Source organism: Pyrgilauda ruficollis, unplaced genomic scaffold (assembly GCF_017590135.1).
Source record: "Pyrgilauda ruficollis isolate IOZ18807 unplaced genomic scaffold, ASM1759013v1 scaffold24, whole genome shotgun sequence".
NCBI lineage: Eukaryota > Metazoa > Chordata > Aves > Passeriformes > Passeridae > Pyrgilauda > Pyrgilauda ruficollis.
The window spans coordinates 15,422,671-15,445,713 of NW_024523648.1; the positions used below are offsets into that span (position 1 = coordinate 15,422,671).

The 23,043-nt window shown below is 41.6% G+C and overlaps 1 protein-coding gene across 4 annotated transcripts in view; it reads right to left on the bottom strand.

Moving 5' to 3' along the window:
* PDE7B (phosphodiesterase 7B) overlaps positions 1-23,043 on the bottom strand; it is a 170,331-nt gene that overhangs the window by 68,695 nt on the left and 78,593 nt on the right. Inside the window, exon 1 of one of the 4 annotated variants that reach the window (XM_041469862.1) lies at positions 13,055-13,514. The exons of 2 other annotated variants lie outside the window; for them this stretch is intronic. In XM_041469862.1, the coding sequence (XP_041325796.1) occupies positions 13,055-13,292 (238 nt within the window). In that variant the 5' untranslated portion in view covers positions 13,293-13,514. Of the gene's footprint in view, positions 1-13,054; positions 13,515-23,043 lie in introns of those variants that run through there. One more of the 4 variants, XM_041469859.1, reaches the window with a different exon arrangement.

The window sequence follows — 23,043 nt, forward strand, 5'->3', positions numbered from 1 at the left end:
CACTATTCCACACCTTTTTCAGCAACATGGACAGTGGGATTGAATGTACCCTCAGCAAGTTTCCCAACAACACCAAGCCCTATGGTGTGTTCTGTATGCTGGATGGAAGGGATGCCATTCAGAGGGACCTTAACAGGCTTAAGAAATGAGCCTGTGCAAACCTCCTTAAGTTCAACAAAGCCAAGGGCAAGGTCCTGCACCTGGACAGGGGCAATTCCAAGCACAATTACAGGCTGAGCAGAGAATGGATTGAGAGCAGCCCTTGTGAGAAGGACCTGGATGTGCTGGTGGCTGAGAAACTTGTCGTGAATCAGCTGTGTAAGCTCACAGCCAAAGTGGTCAACCATGTCCTGGGCGGCATCAAAAGCAGCCTGGCCAGCAGGGCAAGGGAGATGCTTCTGCCACCTCAGTCTGCTCTCATGAGACTCATCTGAAGTGCTGCATCCAGCTCTGGGGCATACAGCATAAGAAGGATGTGGATCTGTTGAAGCAAGTCCAGAGGAAGGACACGGAGATGTTCACAGGGCTAAAGTACCTCTGCTATGAACACAGGCTGAGAGAGTTGGGGGGGTCTTGGAGACACAAAGGCTGCAGGGAGACCTTACAGCACCTTCTGGAACTTAAAGGGGGCCTACAGGGGAGCGGGAAAGGGCCTTCTTACAAGGGCATGAAGTGACAGAACAAGGGGAAATGGTTTCAAACTGAAAGAGGGCAGGTTTAGATTAGATGTAAGAATTAAATTCTTAACTATGAGCCATTGGTGAGACATTGGAACCGGTTGCTCAGAGAAGTTGTGGATGCCCCATTCCTGGAAATGTTCAAGGCCAGGTTGGATGAGGCTTTGAGAAACCTGGTCTAGTGGAAGGTGTCCCTGCCCATGGTGGAGTGGTTGGAACTATGTGATCTCTGAGGTCCCTTCCAACCCAAACCATTTTACGATTTGTAATGCAATGTAGCACTACATAAGGGATGTCTAAGAAGTTGTTCTTTCCTCATTTCAGTGCAGCTTATTTTTGCTCTATCCTTGTCCAATCCAGTTCAATTACCGGTTTCCCTCTTTAAAGAGACTTTAAACAGTCATCCAACTGTTCTGATATCCCATGGATTAGTTGTGCTCCCCACTCAAGCCATCTGTCTGGCATTCATATTTTTGCATGCTTTTCTTTTTACTACCATGCTGCTTTATTTTATTTAATCTCTTCTCCTTCCACATCTGCCCCTGTGTGTGGCTCTGATGGTTCTGTGTTACTTTATCAGACTCTTGACTATAAGAAAAATTTGGGACAGACACAAAGTTTTGCCGCTGCACACCCTGTCTGTGCTCACTCAGAAGAGGCTAAGGCTCTCCTCTTGATAAAGAGATGGGTTTGGGAACAGGAGCAGAATTTTGAGCAACAGTACTAAAGCCAAACAAGTTTCTACTGGCAGCATCTTACACTTGGGAAAGCTGCTGACTCCTACAAGCCATAGGGTTTTGGTTATTGCAGTGCTCATGACCCAGTGCACAATGAGGTTCTCATACAAAATTAAGTTTCAGTATCTACTCTCTCCTTCTGCACAAAAGTAAAAGAGAAGCTCCTGCAGGGCACTGAATATATACCTCCTGGCTGAGACACACAATTTAAACAGCATGCCTGCTGTCCCAGTAGCTTAATCTACCCTAATGAAAATAAGGTGTGGGGTGCTATCTGGGGAAAAAGAGGAGTTCTATTGACTTGAACCACAGAACAGATATTTATGAGGCATTTCAGACGCCATTCATACAGTGAAATAGCAAGTGTATTTGTAGGGGACACCATCTACAGACTCCAACAGGACACAGTCTTATCTACCATGTGCTATCCTTCGTTACAGGAAAGGAGCAGTAAATAAAATTCTGCCTATAATGAGGAGAAAGAGGGAGTGTGAGGGACAGAGGATGCCAATTTTCTGTTGAAAGAAGCATCAGTGAAAATGTACTATGCACAGAGGTGGAGGCTACAAAGACTATCTAAAATAGAGAAGAGGCAATTAATAATACTGCAGGTGTGGGAACCAGTTAAGTTGAAGACAGAGATTGCAACAGAAGAGAATTAATTTGCAGTGAGGTAGTCAGTCTGGTCATAATAATTTGGAAAGATGCTCAAAGGCACGGAGGCTGAGGAGTATACTAGGACTGACTGCAGTAAGAAGGGAGAACAAATGACTATGAAGAGAAATTGAGGACTTGACAGTGATGGTCAAAAAATCCTGTATTGAACTGTTGCTCTGCTTTTCTAAAATGGAGGAGAAGTGGCTTGGCGATTTTTCTCACCCTCATCTCTCCATGTGACCTAGAGTCAGCATGAAAATTGAAGTCTAAATAAGAGAACAGGGGAAAAAAAAAATAAAGCAGATGACCAGAGAAAAACACAGATTCTCAATGATGATCTAAGCTTCAGAAGTTTTGCCTCTAATTCACAGTGTTGCTCTTAACTCATGCTGTTAACAAGGTCACATGCAAAACGTTTTTCTGTCTGTATGACAAGGCAGCTAAGTATAGAGTGCTTTCCCCTTCTAGTCATTTGATCCTATTCAAAACATATAATCTCCCAGGTCTCCAGTCTGTGCAAAGCCAGACATCAGCACATTTTTGGCTACAGGGCACCTACAGAAAGATTAGTGACAGTCTTGTGAGGTTTGTGGTGCAGATTCTGTCAAGGGGCCAATATTTAAATAAGGTACCTTGCATTTTCATTATGAGAATTCCAGCTCACTATTAGCAAAGTTAGTTTAACTTTTACTCTGTTTTGCCAGCTACTTAGTAGGTACTTAATGATGTGCACGGTTGGAAACGGGGGAGGGAAGATCTATTCTATTACTATTCCACAGGGAAATTAAATAGGCTTGCTGGTTATAACTTTATTCTGAATTCTATCTCTTTAATGTAATTATGATTTAACAGCTACATGATTTCAATAGATGATCACAATTCACAGATTGCATCTTTTAACTCCAAAAACCAGAACGGTATTCAGTAGGTAGCTTAAGCATTTATTTGGCACAAATCAGGTAGCTTTCTTGACATTCAAGTTAGGCTTCTGTCTTGAAGCAGAACTTCAGACCTAGTTATTAGTGAAGATCTGAGCATTCAGGTTCTACTGATGATCTGCAAAATCTTGTCAAGGATCATACATTTCTAACAGGTAAGCCACACAGACCACTCAGTGAACAGATTCCAGTCCAGTTCTGAGAGGCAAATCCCACACTTCTGACTCTTATTAATTCTCCCCCAGCAAAATAGGATCTTCAGGAACACTTCTGTGTTAAGCTACTTATTATACCTTATATTACATCTTAAGTTACTTATTACTTATTGCACTCCACCTTGCCTGCAATATGTTATCTGCACTCACCTCACAAGTCCTACTATCACTATCGCTTTCACTTTTACTTTTACAATGGGTAAGTTAACTAGTACTCAGGAAAAAAGAGAAGATATCATACTGAAACCTTCTGATTACTCATTAAGCTGAACTACTGTAGTCCTGTAACGTCTCCTTTATGCTCTTGCCTGCAGCATGTCTTCAGCATGAGCCCCCATGCTGCTATAACTTGAGTTGCTATCCTTGATACTTTCATCACTTTGGCTGAGATGCACGAAGCTAGAAAAATGGAGAAACCATAGTTCACAACATGCTTCTTAAAAAAAAAAGGTCTCTAAGAGTCAATGCAGGACCACACCAACCCATCTCATCTGTGTCACCATGCCCCTATCCACATCTGCAATTATGGTTTCCCATGAGAGGGCAGGACAACTTGACAGAAGAAGATGGGGAAAAAGCTGTGCCAGCACTTACACACAGCAGTGATTGTTGCCTTCTTCATGACTGACAAGGAGGGAGCTTGGGATTAAACTTGGGACATGCTAGTGAACTAAACAGCACTGAGGAAATTACCATCTCTCCCTCCAACTCCTATCCATTGCCTGTCTACTCTAAGTGCTCTCTGCTTCCTTGAGAGCTCTCCGTTTGCTGACTCTAAGCAGGATGTTCAAACCGACCTTGCTTGGAAGTGTATGCTGACAGTGTCTCACCTAAAAGCCTTGCACCTCTGCCATTTTAGGGTGGTAGTTCTCAGCTGTGCAGTAAATTCTTCTCTCCTTAGTCTCTTTCCCAGTGGTCATGGAAAGCAACACACAGACTTACACACACAGAACTGACTTCAGTTCTGAGATATTCCCAGTACTAATTTATTCAGCTAGCTTCAGTTCCCAAATGAGAACATGAAATGCATGTTCACTAGTGCTTCCAGGAAGAAGAGAAAGCAAGTGCAATAGCTGTGCAGCACCTATAAAGTTCAGAATCTCTTGCATGCGGTTTTCTGTTTCTCGCTGTTAGTGTGCCTGAACACAATCTGTATCACTAAAATAATCTGCAAGCAGGGAGTGCAGAATTCTTTTCTTCTCCCCACTTCTTTTAATGAGACTAACCTGCATGCAGATCCCAAGCTGTATCAAGTAATTTTTTCTGGCATTTCACAGAAGCCCAGTCTCTCTCACCCCTTTATTCTCTCAATTCCACATGGAATTAGAAATGCAATTGTCCAATTACTGTGAAGGCAGCTGTTCCTGCAGTATATCCATTCAGGCTGGAATCAGGAAATAAGAAATCTGCCATGAAAACCTGTAATTACAAGATTTCTAGTTTAAGTTTTGCACACATGAACTGTTTGGAAGATGTTTGGATAAGCAAAGTTTGGAACACAGCTATTTGGATAAGCCCCTCGTGTTTCAATGAACACAGTCTCCTGTCAACCCAGATAACATGCAGAGATAACCCCGCCGAGGACTCGCTGCTGATAACCTTAACTAACGGACAGCTCGCTCACAGAAGCACTTCTTATGGGACAAGGAAGAACTTAGCCAACGGATATTAAAAACAGGATAATGGACTGAGTACGGAAGGTGTTTTCAGCACCTGTTAGAATTTTGATGGCTTAAGAAATGTTCTGCACTGCATTTTTCAATCATTCTGTATGATTTTTAATTGAATATTCACCTGGCACATCTGTGTAGACACTAGTTTTTGACTATTGTGGAACATAGTTTCAGCAAGCTTAAAACTAATTCCTTCTACTCGATGAACCTACTTTATGATTTAACTTTCAAAAGCAGTGCTCAAACACTATTGTGTAGTACTTAGTTTAGAAGTATTCTTCTGTCTGATCTGTAATTCCAGCAGCTGAAAACAAAGCATTCAATCTCAAGGCAGTGCTTAAGCAGCAGGAAAGAAGCAATGCCTGCCACAGCACAGTGCATTCTGAAAACCCTCCAGGATAACACTCCATTTCCAATTGCACCTGCACAGAGCATCTTTTAAGCAGGCCTTTGAGTTAATACTTTGTCCTTACCTTAGGTCAGGGATATCAGGAGAACACTGAGATAGCAATATTTGAAGGGCATTACCTCCACACAAGCCAGAGCTGGCTACAGATGAAAGGATTTCATACGCTCCCACAGGAAGTGGAGTTTTGCACACTTCCCCTTCAGAAAGGATCAGAGCCGGGGAAGTTTACAGCAGTTTCTCCAAATGGCGTTGTGTGTATAAAGAGACACTCAAGAGTACACCTTCCACAGGATTTTATCCAAAAGTAACACTGAACATCCTGGTTTAGAACAAAGCCCATCCACGTCCATGGAAAGACTGTCCCTGGCTTCAGTGCTATTTCAAACAGGTCCTCGGTTCTTGGGACTGGGGAGCACTCCCACTACATTGCATTCCCAGAGATTATGAATAAACTGGCAAAGGCCATGGCAAAGTTTTATTTTCTGAGGGAAATTTGAAGGATATCTGAATTTCAGAATATTCTGCTCAAAGAGCAAAGGAAGGGGTTTGCCTCTCCATTGCTACTGTAATAACAGTGACAGTATTACTGACAGCAATACTCTTGAGCCTACTAAATCCTTGTTGCGTTGGACCTCTCTCTTTGTACACAACTTAGACCATACTACGTTCAACTTTTTCAGGGAAAACCACAGCTGGCAGTCCACAGAGGAGCCAAAAGAATGCTTTATCCAGGAGGTAAGCATGAAGGATTTATTCCTTCTCCCATGCAGAGTTTGTTTGTTAGCCATAACAGTGACAGAAGAAATTATAGGTTGCAAGCTGAGGAAAAAAATGAAGAGCGAATACATTTTTGTCTTGCAAGTCTACATCATGGGTCAGTTAAGTACTTTAACCTAATGTAATTTATTCCATAATTTAGCAGGCTGAATCTCTTTTTGAAAAAAAGTTAGGATGACTTACAAAAAGTTATTAACAAATGTCAAAGCATATTTTAAGTTGGATATCCCAAGAGTGTTTCACTTTTTAGTCCAGACAAAAGGAAGTTTTATAGAATTATGGCCAGAACCACATGCATACTTGCTGTGAAGAATCAGCCCGAGGTCAACTGACTTTTTTCAAAAAGGTGACACCAGGGAGTTCCTGCAGGACAACTCCAATTCAGACAAGTTTGCCCATTTGTAACGATGCCCCCTGGAAATGTGGCAGCGGTGGGGCAGCATGTGAGCTATTATCTTCAATAACATGGTTTAGCGTATTCTGAAAACAGCTCTGAGGAGGGGGTGTGAATAGGTCATAGTGGAAAAAATGGTGACATAGACACCCTCCTTCTTCTTTGTTGCCTGGATGGAAAGCCAAATTCACACTTCCTAAAGCAGGACTACAGAAAGCTGTCTGGGATGCATGTCTCCAAGCAAACTCTTTAAAGTATGACAGATCACAAAAAAAGTTTGTTATGAAGAAGCGCTGAAACAGCAAACACATTGCATACAATGTACTTCCTACTTTGGAAATTGGAATGCAGTATCGAGCCTCCCACAATGCATTTTAAACATTTCTCTCACAACATTTGAGCAATACAGAAAACCACCACCACTAGGCAGGCATGGCTAATATCACTACTGCTTTCTATTGCCACTTATCAGTTTACTTCTTCACAGAATACAGAGAACTTTAGAGTCAATTTAACAAAGATGAAACAGAACCATCAGCTTTAACCCTAATGAAGCAAACAAGCATTCAACTCCCCCCCCCCCAGCTCTGCTTGTATTACAGTGTAGTAGCTTTTCCAGCTTTTCCTTTAAAAACAATATTTTTATATATGAAGCCACGTCTCTGGCTCCTAATATTTAGAACAGCTTCATTGAAAGCAACAGATCTGGCCACCATTACACAGCTCACTGGAATCTGCTCTATTTGTATTTACAGTTTTCAGCAGACTGCTCATTTGTCTCTGAGCTGACAGACCAATAAACTTCTGTCAATTTTCTAGCACACCAGCCCCATTCCCTTCTTCATGCTGGCCAACATCCAACCTGGGCAATTCTGGTTTATGTCCTAACTTTATCCTGAAGTCTTAGCTCTATAATATTGTAATCTTTTTCTCTCTTTTGTGGCTGTATATAGCTGAACAGCTGCTCAAAGAGCTTCTCCAAATATTTCTGCAAATAAATTTTGTTTTCCAACATTCACGATAATGCAAACAAAAAATGTGCCAGCCAGGCTGAACTGAAAGACCATTTAGAATTTACTGAGATTTTCACATTATTTCTTCTCTACTGTTTACCCCTGATCTAGCTCCTATTTTGGTGGACATGGCAGTAGTTGAACTTCATCATCTTATAGGTCACTTCCAGCTTATCTCTGAATACCCCAAAATCCCAACAAATCCACACCAGAAAATTTACATGAGAATGAAGCAGAAGAGAGTGGTTAAGCAGAGCAGCTAAGTAGAAAATTTTCACTCCCAAAATAAACAACGACTTCAACTGACACTCACATAAGCTCATTTTGACACGTTCAAAATGAAAGACTTCTACTATCAGTTCAGCTTCTCATTCTACACTACATTTTAAAAATACTTCAAAGTAAAGACGTAGGTATCAAACAAGGACCAGAATTTGAATGGTGACCATGACTTAATGTCTCAAAATTATTTCTTTTAATCTTTGAAGCCATTTCTCCAAATTAGTATGTCTTTTTGAAAAAAAAAAAACAGCCCCAAATCTTATGTATTAATAACTTATGTTCAGCCAGTAAACTGAAGAGTTGCATGTGGTCTGAATTTTCTCTCTTGGTCTACATATACACACTACAGAAGTGGTACTGTACACCGTTTAATTTCACCATTCTTAATGAGACCATCACACACAGTTCCACTGAATTAACCAGCTCTTAATGAAATATAGAATAGCATATTTCTTGTTCCCAGGGGCAGGACTTTCAACACAACAGTCAGTGAGCAATCAAAGTTGCCACAGGTCGTCTTGATCGTATCAAATTCACATTCTTTGTCCTTCTAAGTGTAATGGATTTAACAAGTCTCAACATAAAACTTGGGGGGAAAAAAAAGAAGAAAAGAAAACCTAACCTCAGAAATATACAGCAATCTGCCCTCCTACCTGCTGTGCATCTGTCAGCAGGACATAAACAAAGCTGATTTCAATCTAAACAATAACAGGAGACTGGTCAGATGCTAAGACAATACCATTTGATACCTCCCACATTTTATTTATTACTAGGATCTACATTTGTGGCACCTACATGCTCAGCACCAAATACTCAAAACTATGAGCTTTTAAGCTGTTAGCCAAACCCCCATTTGGTTCTCAGCAATTCGCAGATTTAAATTTTAAGATTTTATGATTATTAGTTACTGCAGTGGAGGTACAAACATAAGCATGAGTTTTAAAGTGTCACAACTAAACATGCACCCAAACAGGGTGTTCAGAGGAGTTGTGGATGCAAATTCCGGGAAGTCTTCAAGGCCAGGTGGGATGGACTTTGAGCAACCCGGTCTAGTGGAAGGTGTCCCTGCCCATGGCTGCGGGGTTGAAACTAGATGGTCTTTAAAGGCCTCTTCCAACCCAGATCATTTTGTGATTCTATAAGCAATGATAGCATGAAGTTTATTTCCACATGCATAGCAAAGCTATTGCACAGCATGATAAAAACTGTTAAATACAAAAGAAAAATTAAGTAGAAGGCATATTTCCTGGGATACTATGAAAGAACTAAGTCTTCGGGAATCTTGTGAATAACTTTAAGGAAGACCTTCAAGCAACCACTGAGGAAACACATGATTTGACTCTGACCTCTCCAACAGGTGTATCACAAGATCGCTCAGCTCTAAGGTTTGAAAGAGCAAGCAAGAAGTTTGAATAGACTACTGAACTGTAAAGGAGACAGTAAACTAAAGAGGAGAAGTAAAGAGACACACCAATAACTAGCGGAGATTTTTCCAACTGTAACAGTAGTGGTACTTACTTGTTTTCCCTACTCATGGCAAAGGGACTTGCCAGTTAACAACAAGCATGATACACACATTAATCAGAACCTACATTTCTGAGAAAACATCCACCAACAGAAAGAGGTAAGTGGAAAAAAACATTCAGAGTTATTTCAAAAAACCCACAGTGTCTCAACAGACCTTGATAATTCTTAGTAGCGCTGCACCTTCTCTCAAAGTCATGCATGTCTGCACATGTGCAAGACTCAGTACAGAAAGTCTCTCTGGAGTTATCTGGGATGATCACGGTAAGCTTAAGAGGTTCCTAATGCTCCTAACGAAGACTCTCGGAGGCAAACCTGTACCTGTTCCCTGATCAGGTTTGTTTGATATGCAAAGCTACTGTTGAACTCTAAGAGAGGGTGATAAGAGTTAGGGTCATAAACAGAACACAGTTCCCTCCTAGAGATCAACACAGTTGTAGATCAGAATTATTTGAATAATTCAGTTGTAATAATATCAACACATGCTGTTATTTCATTCAAGTAAAAGGCATTGGCTTGCAAATAATCTATTTGAAACACAGTATGGAATGACAGAATTATACCCATTTCCCACAGAAATTACTCCTGGCACAGCCGGAGAGAGTATTCAAAAAATCTCAGTTTTGTACCGATTTGGTCAGGGATTGAAACGGGTGGGGAGAAAAAAAGAGTTACTAAGCAACAGCAGGCCAGGAGCAGGAAAAAGGTCTGTAGTCTTAATTGATACTAGCATTAAAAAGCAGTGCAACAAGAACAGAAGGCTCAATATGTGAGTTTTACTGCTTTGGAAGTGAAAATAAATCATCATTAGAAACTCCAGGCAGGCAGTCACTGAAATCCGAGTTCTTCATTCATCCCAACTACATGCTGCATGATGTACTGCAAACCCTTTTTTTGCAGGGAGATTAAGTAGCTTATTCTTGGTACTGAACAAGGTGAAAGACCCAGATATAGCTCTTACATATGAGAGCCCAAGACACACAGATCGTTTTGCTCTCTAGTCCTACCTCAGGAATGGGGAATGTGGTATAAATTACAGCTAAATGGGTCCCCGAGACATTGCCATCCACAAAACTGACATCATGTGCAGATATAGCTCTCCCTCCTTCACACTATCTGTGGTTAAGAGGGTTGTGACTTTTCTCGAAAGCCAGCCTAAAGCCCAGTCCAGTCACTCGGACAAGGCAAAGAAATTTGCTTAGCTAAATCTGTATTCACATGATCAAGCAAGCCAGAAATCCTGACTGTTTCCTTCCAGAATTCATATCTGTTTCCTCTTCTACTGTAAGCAAAGTAGTTTCATGAGGATGTGATAACAACATGAGTTATCACATGAATACTTACAAATTCAAATGAAAAAGCCCTTGATGTGGAAAGTGCTGTGAATTCTACTACTGAACAATCAACCTTTATTTGCCTAGCTAGCAGTACCTCAAGCAGAAGTTATTTGCTTTAACTCCACCTGAAGAAAATCTGATTCCTAAGTACTGCCTTTTTTATAAGATACAAGTTATGAAGTTTTGTTCTGTTTTTTTTCCAGGAATCAAACATGTAAAAAACATCACACAAACATGAAGCTAAGTACCTCAAACTACTGAGCCTTCCAAATGATTATCTCTGCTTCCCATTCCTGCATTCTTTGACTCTGCACTTATTTAAGTATACTAGATTTCAGCATTTACTGGTTTTCCCACATACTCCAATGTACTTAAAGTGACTAAAATGAAACCACAAGAGGGAAAACTACTAGGATGACTGTTGCTGAGGAGGAAAAACCAGCAACCCAGGTCTGGCTCCCTCAAACCGTCTGATGATTCGTATTTAAAGTGTTGAGAGTTAAGAGTCATCTTCTGCCCGGATTTGTACTGCTGCAAGTCAGCTGAGCTTATGAAATAGATCTGGCACCATGAAGAGGACTGTCTCCTCCACAGGATACGAGTAATGGCCATTTGAGTAAATGCAAGTTACTCACATCCTGCTAGTGGACTAATCTGTCTCTGTACATTCACGCTCATTTTTAGTTGCCTCCAGGAATCTGAAGGTGAATCTCATTTGTTACCTAATGAAAGTAATTTCACCAGATACAACACAAGCACACTGAAAAACCACCATTACTCATACATACAGCATAAGCAATGCAGCATTTCTCGAGTTGCTTAATTAGGGTCCATCTCTGAACACTCAGCATTCACCACACAAGCCTCAATCTCCCTGGCTGGCTACAGTACATGCCCAGCTGATTTGCTCCAAGTATTAAAGAGCAATATGATCTCCTCTTTCATTATCCACAATCACTCTTACTTATTATTCTTTTAAACTGAAGTGATTCCCAAGAGTAGGGTGACAGATTGTACATCTTCCTCAGATCCCAAAACCTTCCTCCCCTTTTTCAAAATGCAACTGGACCAAGCATTTTTTTTATTAAACTGCACACATTTTTAATAACAGACTTACAACGACCAACCCGCCAACCTTAGCAGGCATTCAAAAGTGATAGACTGATACGTATTTAATATTCATGTTTATATATACAATTACAGAGAATATACACATACATACAAAAACCAAGCACTTCGAAATACCTACAAAGAGGTGATTCTACCAAAGAAATTAAATTATTCTGGTACAAAGTACTGTAAATTATAGGTCTCAATAGCATGTACACCAAGGCACAATGTTTGAAGACTGAATGCATTGGAAGAATTTAGTGACCAAGCTGCAGAGATGAGATAATCCAGAGTTCTGAAGAAACAAGCCACACAGTTTCATAAAGTCTATTAAATCACAGTAGTACAATTACAGGAGGATAAAGAATTACCAGCTGGGACTGAGACAACCCTAGGCCTATGACCCTGACTTCAAGAGAAGGCAAGAGGTTTTGAACCATAAGCGGTGCGGAGCACAGGTTAAGATGCAGATTCAACTGATTAAGTACCCTGCTAACCTGTCAACTCATCCCTCCCTAATGAAAACGCTGCAGGTCTAACCGAGGCTTCAGTAATGACACGCCATATGTTAGTGAGATGGGAAAAAACTGACAGACGAGATTTATACAGTTAAGGAAAAAGCACGTGCTCTTTACTCAGTAATATACCATGTTTAAAGAGAAAGTAGTGGGACAGGGCAGCGTTTCGCAAGTTTTTTAGCAGTGGTGGCTATCAAAATCCAAGCCGTAAGGAGTCGCTCAGCTTTGCCCAAGAGAAGCGCGGGCAGGTCCTGCGAAGGGAGCCCAGTGCTAGCAAAGATCGGGGAGAGGTTCGGCGGTGGAAGAGGAGAGGCCATGCGCTCGCAAGGGCACGGCGAACACAGCCGGCAAAGCTCCTGCAGCGGCCGGGCTGCCCGGCGGCCCCGGGGCGCCGCTTCTCCGTCACCTTGACCGCGGAGCTCCACGCGGGCCGGGAGAGCTCTCCGCGCCGGCACTGAGCCCGGCTGCCCCGGCGGAGGTCAGCCTCGGAGCAGCGGAGCTACTCGCTCTGGTTTTCAGCCGAGCTTTTACCACCCCGCGTACAAAAGCCACGCAACAGACCGGACCGGGGCAGCGCCATCGGCAAACTGACGTGGCTTCAGCGCGGCACAAACTCCGGTGCTCGAGTCCCGGCGGCGGCAGAGAGCTGCCCAAAGCCCGGCCGCGCTCCGTCCGGCAGCTCCGCGGCCCCGGCGGCTCCGACCCACGACGGGACGAGGGCTCCCGGCCACCCCCAGCCCCCAGCCGCGTTTGCCCCGCAGATTCCCCGAGCAGCAGCGCGGGGGAAACCTACCTGCCGAACCGCCCAGGGCATCCTCGCTCTCCAAAACGCCTCTGTGCTTCGCCCCGCGGAGCTCCCCCTTCGATTTCCAAACGAGCTTTACCATCTTGATCATCTCGGGCAAGTCCCAGGCCAGGGTCCCCTGCTGATAACCGGGCAGGCTGCCCATGGGAAAGGGCATCGGCTCGTCCCCCGTCCTCCTCCGCCTGCCCGGCTCTGCCGCGGGGAAGAAGCGCTCCAGCACCGGCATCCTGGCCCGCGCCCCCCGCCGGGGAGCGGCAGCCACCCCCCGGCCCGAGCAGCCGCGATGGGCATCCAGAGCGGGGCGAGGGCACTCGGCTGCCCACCGCCGCCGCCCCTCGCCAGGGGCCCGGCCCCGCGGAAGGAAGGAGCGCCGGGCTCTGGCGGCCGCGCTCGGCTCCTGCCGCTGCGCGCCCTCAGCCCGCCGCCAGGCGCCTGCAGCCGGGGCGAAGCGGCTNNNNTCATGCCGGCGCGGCGCCGGGACCCGGGGGCGGGGGCTCGGGCCGCTGCTGCGGGCGGCACTCGGGGCAGCGGGGCCGCGCCGCCACAGCCGCAGCTCACACCCCGCTAAGCGCCACGGCGGAAACACTTTGACTTTATCCCTGCCGTGATGCCATGGGGGAGCCCCCACCGCCCCGCCTTCCTCCTCGCCCCGCTGGCTGCGGAGCCGGTGGGGGTTTTGGCCTTTTAGTCAAGCCCCGCCGTCACCTCGGCTGCCCTTCGGCGGGAGGATGGGCGGTGATTCACGGGACGCTGCGAGGGCCGGGAGCGGAGCACGAGTGCGCTGGCGGCGTGCGGTGCCCCCGCCTGCCCCGCTCCCGGACTCCAGCCCGAGCGGGCACCCGGAGGGGCTGGCGCTTGAGGGGTCGCAGAGAACGAGTTGGTGAAAGGACGGGTTTGGGGGAGGTGTTGGGGTCTGCCCCGCGCCCGCAATCACTTCGGCTGTAAAGCTCCACCTGAGCGGGTTCACTTTAGGACAGTGCGTGGTGGCAGCGGTCGCTCCCAGACTACGACGAGGAGGCAATTATTCATCGCTAATCTTTAAAAACACGGCAAAGCCGCCCGGGGGAGTGCTCTGGCTCCTGCAGCAGCAGAGGTGGCGTGCTGGGGCTGCGCAGCTGCCAGCGAGGGCTTCCCCGGACTTGAGGGCTGCCTTTGGCCAGACCCTGTAGCAGCAGCCGGTCCTTCCCGGGGATCCCGGACCCGGAGGGGCCATCCGATTTTCACAACGTTTATATTGCCTTTCTACAAGATACCTCTTTTAGCCTGCTCGTGGTCTGTCCCTTAGTTTACGGAGCGTGCAGTGGGGGAGCAGAGGTTGAGGTCTTGCAACCAGCACTTAGTTTTCAGTAAAATTGCAGAAGACTTATTTAATGGGATTTTAGTGGGATTTTTAATGGGATTATGCATTTCCTCACATGCATAGTTAATAGTTACATTCTTTGGGTTACGTTCAATGTTCTGCCTTCTCTCCAGATGGAAAAATAAACCCTCAAACAAGCAGGATCTTCCCTCACACAGGAAGAGAAGCCAAGAGAATGGACTGAAACTTAACACCCTTACATGTAGAAAACAGAGTGCACGGCTCTCCTCCTCATATTATCATGTTGTTTCCCCTGTTACAGCATCTCTGTCTTGCTTATATTAATGTTCCAACCTCAAACTGACAACTGTAATGGTTTGCTAAAGTTTTGATTGCAGACTGTGGTGCCATAGTATTAGCCCTCTACACTTGGTAGCTTTGCCTTGAAAATTATTAAGCAATTCCAAAGTAGTGTAGTATTGTTGTTGAGCTGATATTTTTCTGTCTTTTGTATCAGGATATCCTGACTCATTGAACAAAGGAGTTAAGAACAAAGAAACAGATTATGTGCAGTACAGTAGTACAAGCACTGACAGCATTCATACAATTTGTGATTATAATTTTCTAGAAAGGCAAATTTTATTTGTTTTATTTTCATATGGCTTACTGTAATATTTTAAGTGTTTTATATTGGTGTGTCTCATGAAATTACTCTTTAAAACACTGTTCCTGTCAAAGAGGGATACAGTATGCAACTGAAATCCAGAAGACTTTGAAGACTCTTTGCCTACTGAGTAGTTTAAACCTTACACCCCAACTACTTAATTTTAGTTTTGTGCAACAAGGGGTTGCTGTAACTTTTTTCAGCTATTGTTTTTCCTCTTTGTTTACCTCTGTGCTTTCTGGTCCCCACTGAGGCAAAGAGCAGAAGTGCCAAAGCACTCTGAAAGAAAGGTTATCCTTGTGACATTTCCAGCTTCACTGAATGCAAAAAGTGATCAAGAAATAACTGAAGGTGGCACTTAGCACTGTGGTTTAGCTGCAGGGTGATGTGCTGCCAAAGGGTGGACTCAATGGTCATGGAGATCTTTCCCAACCATAATGATTCCATGATAAAAGATACCAAACATTGTGGAAAGCAATGTATTCACAGGTGTCCAGACTAATTTTTAGATGAATATCTGAATATTTAAGTGGTTGACAGAACTTAGCCACCAGCCCTCTTGATAGCAACAATAACAATCTTCTGAGATTTCAGAATCTACACTACCTTCTTGTGTCCTTAAAACTGTGAAAGGTTTTGTATCATTTGTCATTGGGTCACTTGGGTAGGTACCTGTCTTATGGATAGGATCAGGATTAATTGTTGTATTTGTTTTCACTTACAGTTCTACAGGTGCAAAGAAGGAGGCCAGTCAAAAAACAAACTGAAATACATCTGTTGTTGTAGTATCAGTATTTCAAGAAGCTGTGTAACAAACCTAACGAAATGTATGTACTTTTTCTCTTGTAAAATTACTGTCAAATGAAAGCAACTGTTTTAGATAGCCTGGAGTTTTTGTTTCTCTTTCTGATTTCTGGCCAGTTTAAGGATCAGCAGTTGTGAATGAAAAAAATATATTAAAATTGTTGCTTGGCATTTATGAGTATGTCTGTAAATTAATTAATCTTATTCTTAATAAACTTTTACTTCACAGTTGTACTCCAATTCTGTGATTACTTATCCTTAATTCATCCAAGATTTTGCTATAACTGACTTTTTTTTTGGTCTTTTTCATTATAAGAATGCAGCCACATAAGAGCTGCTCACAGGAAAGCCTGGAAGGTCTATATTTGAATATGAGGAGTTCTAGCACCAAAAATCAGGTGTAGCATCACTCTCAGAGATTTCTAATTGACAAAATGCTCAGATTTTGCAAGTTCTCTGTTTCTCTGACTTCAGCTGTGCTCCGATGATTTACTCGACTTGAAGATGTGACCTCAACATCATGCATACTCCTACCCAGCAATATACCCAGCCATTTGTAACTGCTTTTTAAACAGTCCTTCAGTAAGCTTGGCTCACCTGAAATTTCTCTTTTGCATTCACACTTCCAGCCATATTTGAAGGAAATAGTTCAGCAGAGATGGATGGCTTTATTTCCATCAGCTGCATTCCTCTCTGACTCTGAGTTAAAGAAGCTTAAGTGATTACAAGAGAAATATAAATGCATTAGCTCTGTCCCTTATTCATTCTGAGAAGCAATGCCAAAAAAATGGCAAATGGAGTCATCTGAAAACATGACAAGGCAGTACATATTTTCACAGGTAGACATGAGAACTGGAAAAGACTTGAGGAAAGGAATACTGTAGTGGAAGAAAAGGGAAGAGAGTAAGCCGACAGATTAATAGCTGATGTTTCATAGTTGGTGTCTCTTAAAAAGGTTTTGCTTGTTTGCTTATTCACTCCAAAGTTATGTACTAAGAGCAGCAGCAGTGTAATTGCATGCCAGATGGTAGAGGAAGTGCCTCGTGTATCTTTCCAGTCTACTGAAGCCTGCAGGGTTCTTGTTAACCCACTGCTCTGGTTTTCATTGCAAATCCTTTTCTTCCCCTTTTTTTTCTTTTCCTTCCTTCAAAGAAAAAGAAGGGAGGGGGGAAAGAAAAAAAAAAATCAAAAAAGAAAAGCCATAGTTTAAACTGGCAATAGCACCATCCTTTTGGCTTTGAGCTACCCTGTCTTGTGCCAAATATACTGTCTCCAGCAGCTCTCCCACAACAAATCAGTCCAGACACACAAAAGCTGTAAAAAAAGAATGGTGAAGAAAGATCCTTGATTCTCCTCTTCTAGACCCCCACAGCCTTTTCCTTTTGCTTCCCTCCTCAAGCTTCATTCCCAAGCAGTGGTCTCCTTCTTGCCAGTACTGTAAGCGATACTGGGACCTCCAGCCTGCAGCTTTGCTGACAGCTTCTTTAGAGTACAGGCGCCTTTGCCTTTCTGTATTAACAGGCCATTGTAAAGAAGAAGTTATATTCTATTATTCCTCCCACTTCCATCTGATAGCTGATTTTGAAAAAATGGCTCATAAATTATTAGCGTGGCAGAGTCATTACTTCTGGAAACTTTGCCTATTCTTTCAGCTAACCCACACCACTGCATTGTGTCAGAACTTGCATTTCCAAACAGATACCTAAAAAGATTTTATATAGTCTGGATTTACAGTATATTATTAAAAAAATTTGGAAAAATGCTCCCAATTTTTAAGTGATTCACAAACATTGAGAAGTCCAAATGTAGAGACCAGTTTCAAAGACTATCAAATACTGATTTTTAGAAAGTGTAAAGCATATGTCTTTAGACAGCACTTAGTGCAATCATCTTAAATCTGTAGTTGCTTATGGTATGCCTTTGTCTCTGTCTCAGGGATCGTGGAGTCTTGAAGAGACCATAGGTGAGGCCATTGCCTAGGGTCAGAACCAGGAGATGACACCATCACCAGAATCAAGTTTTAGGAGGTTTCAGGGGGGTGAGTTTAGTGTAGAAGATTGCAAGTGCTGGGGCACAGTCCCTACACAGAAAGTACAAAAAAAAAAAAAAAAAAAAAAAAAGTGCACATTTGCAGGGCAGCATAACCAGAGGAACAGAGAAAACAAGAATGCAAGTGAGAAACTTTTAAAAGGGACAAGGGAACAAAGTGACTAAGAAAGTTGGAGAATATGACAGAAGAAACATAAGCAGGCACAGTTATGCAGAATTTTTTTCTAATAACCTCCTGGAAGGTTTCTTTCATCACTCTAAAAATCATAGTATAATTTTCTTATTCTTTGCCCCACATTTGTCTCATTCCAGATGTCTATTATTTTTAATGTCATTCTTACTAGTAAGAACAATTACTCTCATTTATTGCTATCATTGCAATTACTGCATTAAATATGAAAAAAATTATATTTATTTGAGGACAGTTGCTGCTCTAAAGTGGACATATCAAATTCTCTAAATTTTATCTCAGAACATTTTTCCCAACCCTGAAATTATTTTAATATTTGTAGTATGAATTCTCAAAAATTCACTAACTTTTCTTTGATACATACTTAAGGTATGCAGTAGATTATTTTTGCCTACTACCAGCTCACTGTCAAGAGCAGTGAGCTGAATTGCTAATAGAATGGTACAATTAATTAATTAATTAGTTCATATTGCCTGAGCTTTGCACAGCATCACGCCTTGAGAGCCTCACCTACTGGGAAATGTACAAGACAGGCAGTAGTGTTCTGTGGATTCATAAACTGTTGGTGGTTTACATCAGTTAACCAGATTCCTTGGAAAAAGGTTCTGGAAATGGAGGAATAAGGATTACTTGAGTTCTGTAGAGTAAAGAGAAAATACCTTTTTTGTTCTTAGTGTAAGTGAGAGAATAAATTTTTAGGACTAACAATTTGTACTACTAACTAAGCAAAAATGCTTGCAGTAAAGGAATAAACAGAAGTCCATAACTAATTGGAAACAGCAAGGTGGTGTAATATTTCCTTTGCGTGCTCGGGAAAATTAAAAGTTCAGCATACTGAATGTGATGATTCAAATCTCCCACAGTAAACAGCAAAATTCTATGTGGCTTTAAAGGAAATAGAAAATAACAGAGAATAGACTCATCTCACCTTAATAAACCATAATAAGAAAATAATAATGATAAGCTGGAAGGGAATTGGAAAGGGAATTGCTGGCATGATATTTAATTGTGTTTCACAATGTATCTGATGGACTCTTAGTTTATTCCCTCCCTTAATTCTTACACACAAACAAAATTTACCTGATCCAAGGCAAAATTAAGGGATTTTTAAAAAACTCATTGCCTGAGTTTACAGAGTGATCATTGTAACAGATGCTTAATGATGGACTAGGCTAATGGAGTGGGAGGTTAAGAATACTGCATCAGTTTGAAAATGTTGGTAGAAATCAGGTAGGTGGAAAATAATAACCTGTTATTTGGGACAGTGGGCATGCTAGTAATCATCTTTATGAAACAACTCTATGACAAGAATAACCTCTGCATCCCACAGAATTCCCTTTAGGGAATACACGAAAAAAAGCTGAGTAGAAAAAGGAACTAACTATGTGAGAGACACCTATCCCTTAAATACATAACTAATAGCAAGTAACTGTATGGTCTCAATGAATTCAAAGGGATTGCTGCCATCTTTAAAGATGAGAATGTGTATAGATATTTTCTCTGTTGGGACCTATGTATCTAAAAAATATTGCAGCAGTTTGAAAGATGAGAGATGTGCTGCATTTGAAATGTTTCTTCTGTCACTTCTTACCTTAATGAGATAGCGTAGGTGGCCGCATGGCCTGTGGTGTCCTTTCCCCTTATGGTATTCAGAAAAGACTTGTGGCTATGATTTTGTCTTTTTCTGTCTTTTGAAATTATAAAAGTGAGTAGCTAAGAAATCTGCATTAAGTGATATCTAGTTTAAATTTTTTGTCAAAGAAAGCTTAATACCATAAGAATAAATGGAATGGAAATATAAGGATAAATACAGACGAATAATAGTACTTGTTCCCTCTTTTGTAAATCAGGTATCACAAGTATGATAACTTTGTTTTTTCTTTTCACTTTAAAAATGGAGATTAATATTTGACTAGGAAAAGAAGCACTATTTTAAATAAAATTAATACGTGTTTCTTAACTTTGTTAACTTGTTAGGTATTTAAAGGCTGCACATATTAATATTGCAGAGTATCTACTTCTCATTATTCTTCAGTCTTTATCTTTCTGACTTTAATAATTAATTTAGCTCTTTGTATAATCCCATTTAGACCTTATAACGAGCATTGGGATTGCATAGGCGCAGACCTCTCCCGAATTTATTCCTATTTGCAATGCAAGAGCAAAATAATAAACTGAATTGCATTTTGTCTGATGCCATTCTGGTTGTAGACTTACTATTATCTCTGACTAAATAAGCTTGATACTTTGGTCATGTTGAATAGCTAGGCCACTAAGTATTTCAGATTAAATATCTGCGATGCTTGGGTACCATACCTACACTTCTGCTCAGGTTGTATCCACACTTTGTGTTTCTTCATGCTGCCTGCACATCAGCATTCCAATGACGTGCAACTCCCAAAGCTGACATTACTTGCCCTCTTACAGAAGCCCTACGGCTTCATTTCCCTCTTTGCATCTTGCGTGACAGCAGTGGGTGCAGTTTGCCATGGGCATGGACAGAAGATGCAGCTGGGAAGTCGTGGGAAAGCCCTAACAATGATGCACAAATATCCTAGTGATAAACTAAGCTCCCTCTGACCTAGTTTCTCATGACTGCAAAATCAGTCATATTTACTGTAATCAAGCTCTTTGCATTTCTTACAAATGCATTTGTGTAAATGTAGCTCCACTGGGATGAGCAGCTTTGGAAATATGCTGTCACCCCTGTCCTGGCATTTTTTTACCATGCACTCAAAACCCACTGATAATAATGCAAGCACATGTTGGTTCTTTTCTTCACTACAGATTCTTCTTGAAATATATTCATACTGATGAAGCTGTGGAAGGAAAAAAACTCTGAGTAGATAGCCTAGATCTCCACTAGATCTCCAGGTGGAGGGAAGGCTTTCTGGAGAATGTGTTTCTCTCAGATGTATTTGATCAGGTTGCTCTCAGTAATGTAGTTCCAGCTGTACTGTGCTTTCCAAGATATCCTGACAATGTGTAAAGCCATAAATGTTTTCTAAGATATCTGTTACATTTTTTTTCCAAATCCAGGCAATCACTCATCATTTTCCCAGGCTCTGCACAGCTTTTATCACAGCAATAATAATTTAGATACACAGCAATTGTAAGATTTAAAAACCACAAATGCTTAGTAAAAGAAGTATTCAGGTTATTTTGAAAAGATGGTCATGCAAATACTGTAATATATGCAGATTTTTCCCCAGACCTTAACCACATATCGAAATGTGAGTTTTGGTCATGGTATTGACATCCATAAATATCTCTTTCCATGAGTAACAGTGCAATTACATAAGTTTTCAGGTGGGACTGCCAGTCAAAATTTTGTCTCCCTTTCATCACCTGTGGTACTAGGCCCTACATTTGCTTGTGCTTTTTTTCTGAAGTTTGCAATATTTTCAATCTATTTTTCTGAGGTTTGCAGTATCGTGTGCCAAATCAACTAAAAGGCATCTTATGTTGATTTTATGGCTACTTAATGTTACAATTTTAAGACTTTTGGGTTACACTCTTTAGCTTGCCTCCTGCTGACAGAGATCCTCTAGAAATGGCAAAACCATTTTCAGCCACCTTGGGCTGGGATGAAAGCTAAACATAAGAGTGATTGCTCCCACAATCAGTGTCTGCCAGTTGCAACCTGAAGATGCTTAATTCAGAAACCAAGTTTAGATCCTTAGAATGACAGGTGCCATTTTCTCTGTTTAAGCATGGGCTTGTCACACAGTCACCCTTTTATTGGGGTCTGAGGAGTTCTGATCACACTCAGAGAAGCTGACTGAGGGAGATTGCTGTGGGTTTCCATCTGCCAAGGAAAGATAATTTTGATGCTCAAGGGAGCACTGAACTTCCAGGAGCAATTTTGCTTCCCAGTTCTATATTCACTGTCCATACAGTTCTTGAGTGCTTTGAATAGTGGAGATGTTACAGTGAGTTTGTTACCGTGTCCCAGAATCAGAGTTTTAAAAAAAAGTCCAAGCAATGGCCTAGTCTATCTTCTCACTTTTTTTTTTAAAAATGGAATATTGTGAATATGCTAAATAAGTAAAATGGTTTATGTTATTTTTATCAGGAACTTCTTATGCACTTCAATGAAACCCATTACATAGTTGTTGCTGGCATTTTAAAGTATAATATCAATGTTCAAGTAATACCAGCTGAAACTGATTTCAGCCACTACTAACTCTGGCTTTTCATAAAGGGAAAGGAATCCTTTGGTATTTCCAACTTCAGTTGGAACATTGGTGCAGTGAACAATTTAGCAAGGCTAGTATGCAAGGAAGTGATGTAACTTTTACCAAATTTTCTGACTGTGTGGAAAAAAGAGTCAAGCATCAATTGGCCTACTACCCTGTTAAACCACTAGTTTCTTGTCCCAATGAACTGGAAAATGAAGTGCATCTCCTTTGCTGATATTTGCAGTCTACATCAGCTGGTTTCTTAATGGTTTAATATCAGATTTCCAACTATGCCATAGCATGTGCTTGAGTAAGTCCAATAGGAAATACTTATCTAAGTCTCATTTTGGCCTGAACATAAACTTCCCTTTCTACTGATATCAGAAACAGAAGTGTGTGCTGATCTAGGACTGCCTATTGGTTCATAAATGTATTATTTTAAAAATCAATAGTTTCTTAGTTCAGAATACAATTCCTAAGATAATGGTAGTAATGTTAGCAGTAGCAATTTGGAAAGCAGAATTTGTTTCACAAAAATGTCAGATTTTTTTTTTTATTAGAAGGTAGAAGTTAAAACCAAATGTCCATCAAGCTGAATTTAAATTTTTGCAGGAAATTACTTCTGAGAAAATATTTTTTCTTTTTGATGTAGTGAGTATTCTGTTGAGATAACTTCAAAAAATTGCAATATAATCCTATAACCTGGTATTTGAATAACATTTAACCTGGTATTTTAATAACATTTGAATAAACATGTTAGACTATTAAAGCATAAATAAATTAACAAAA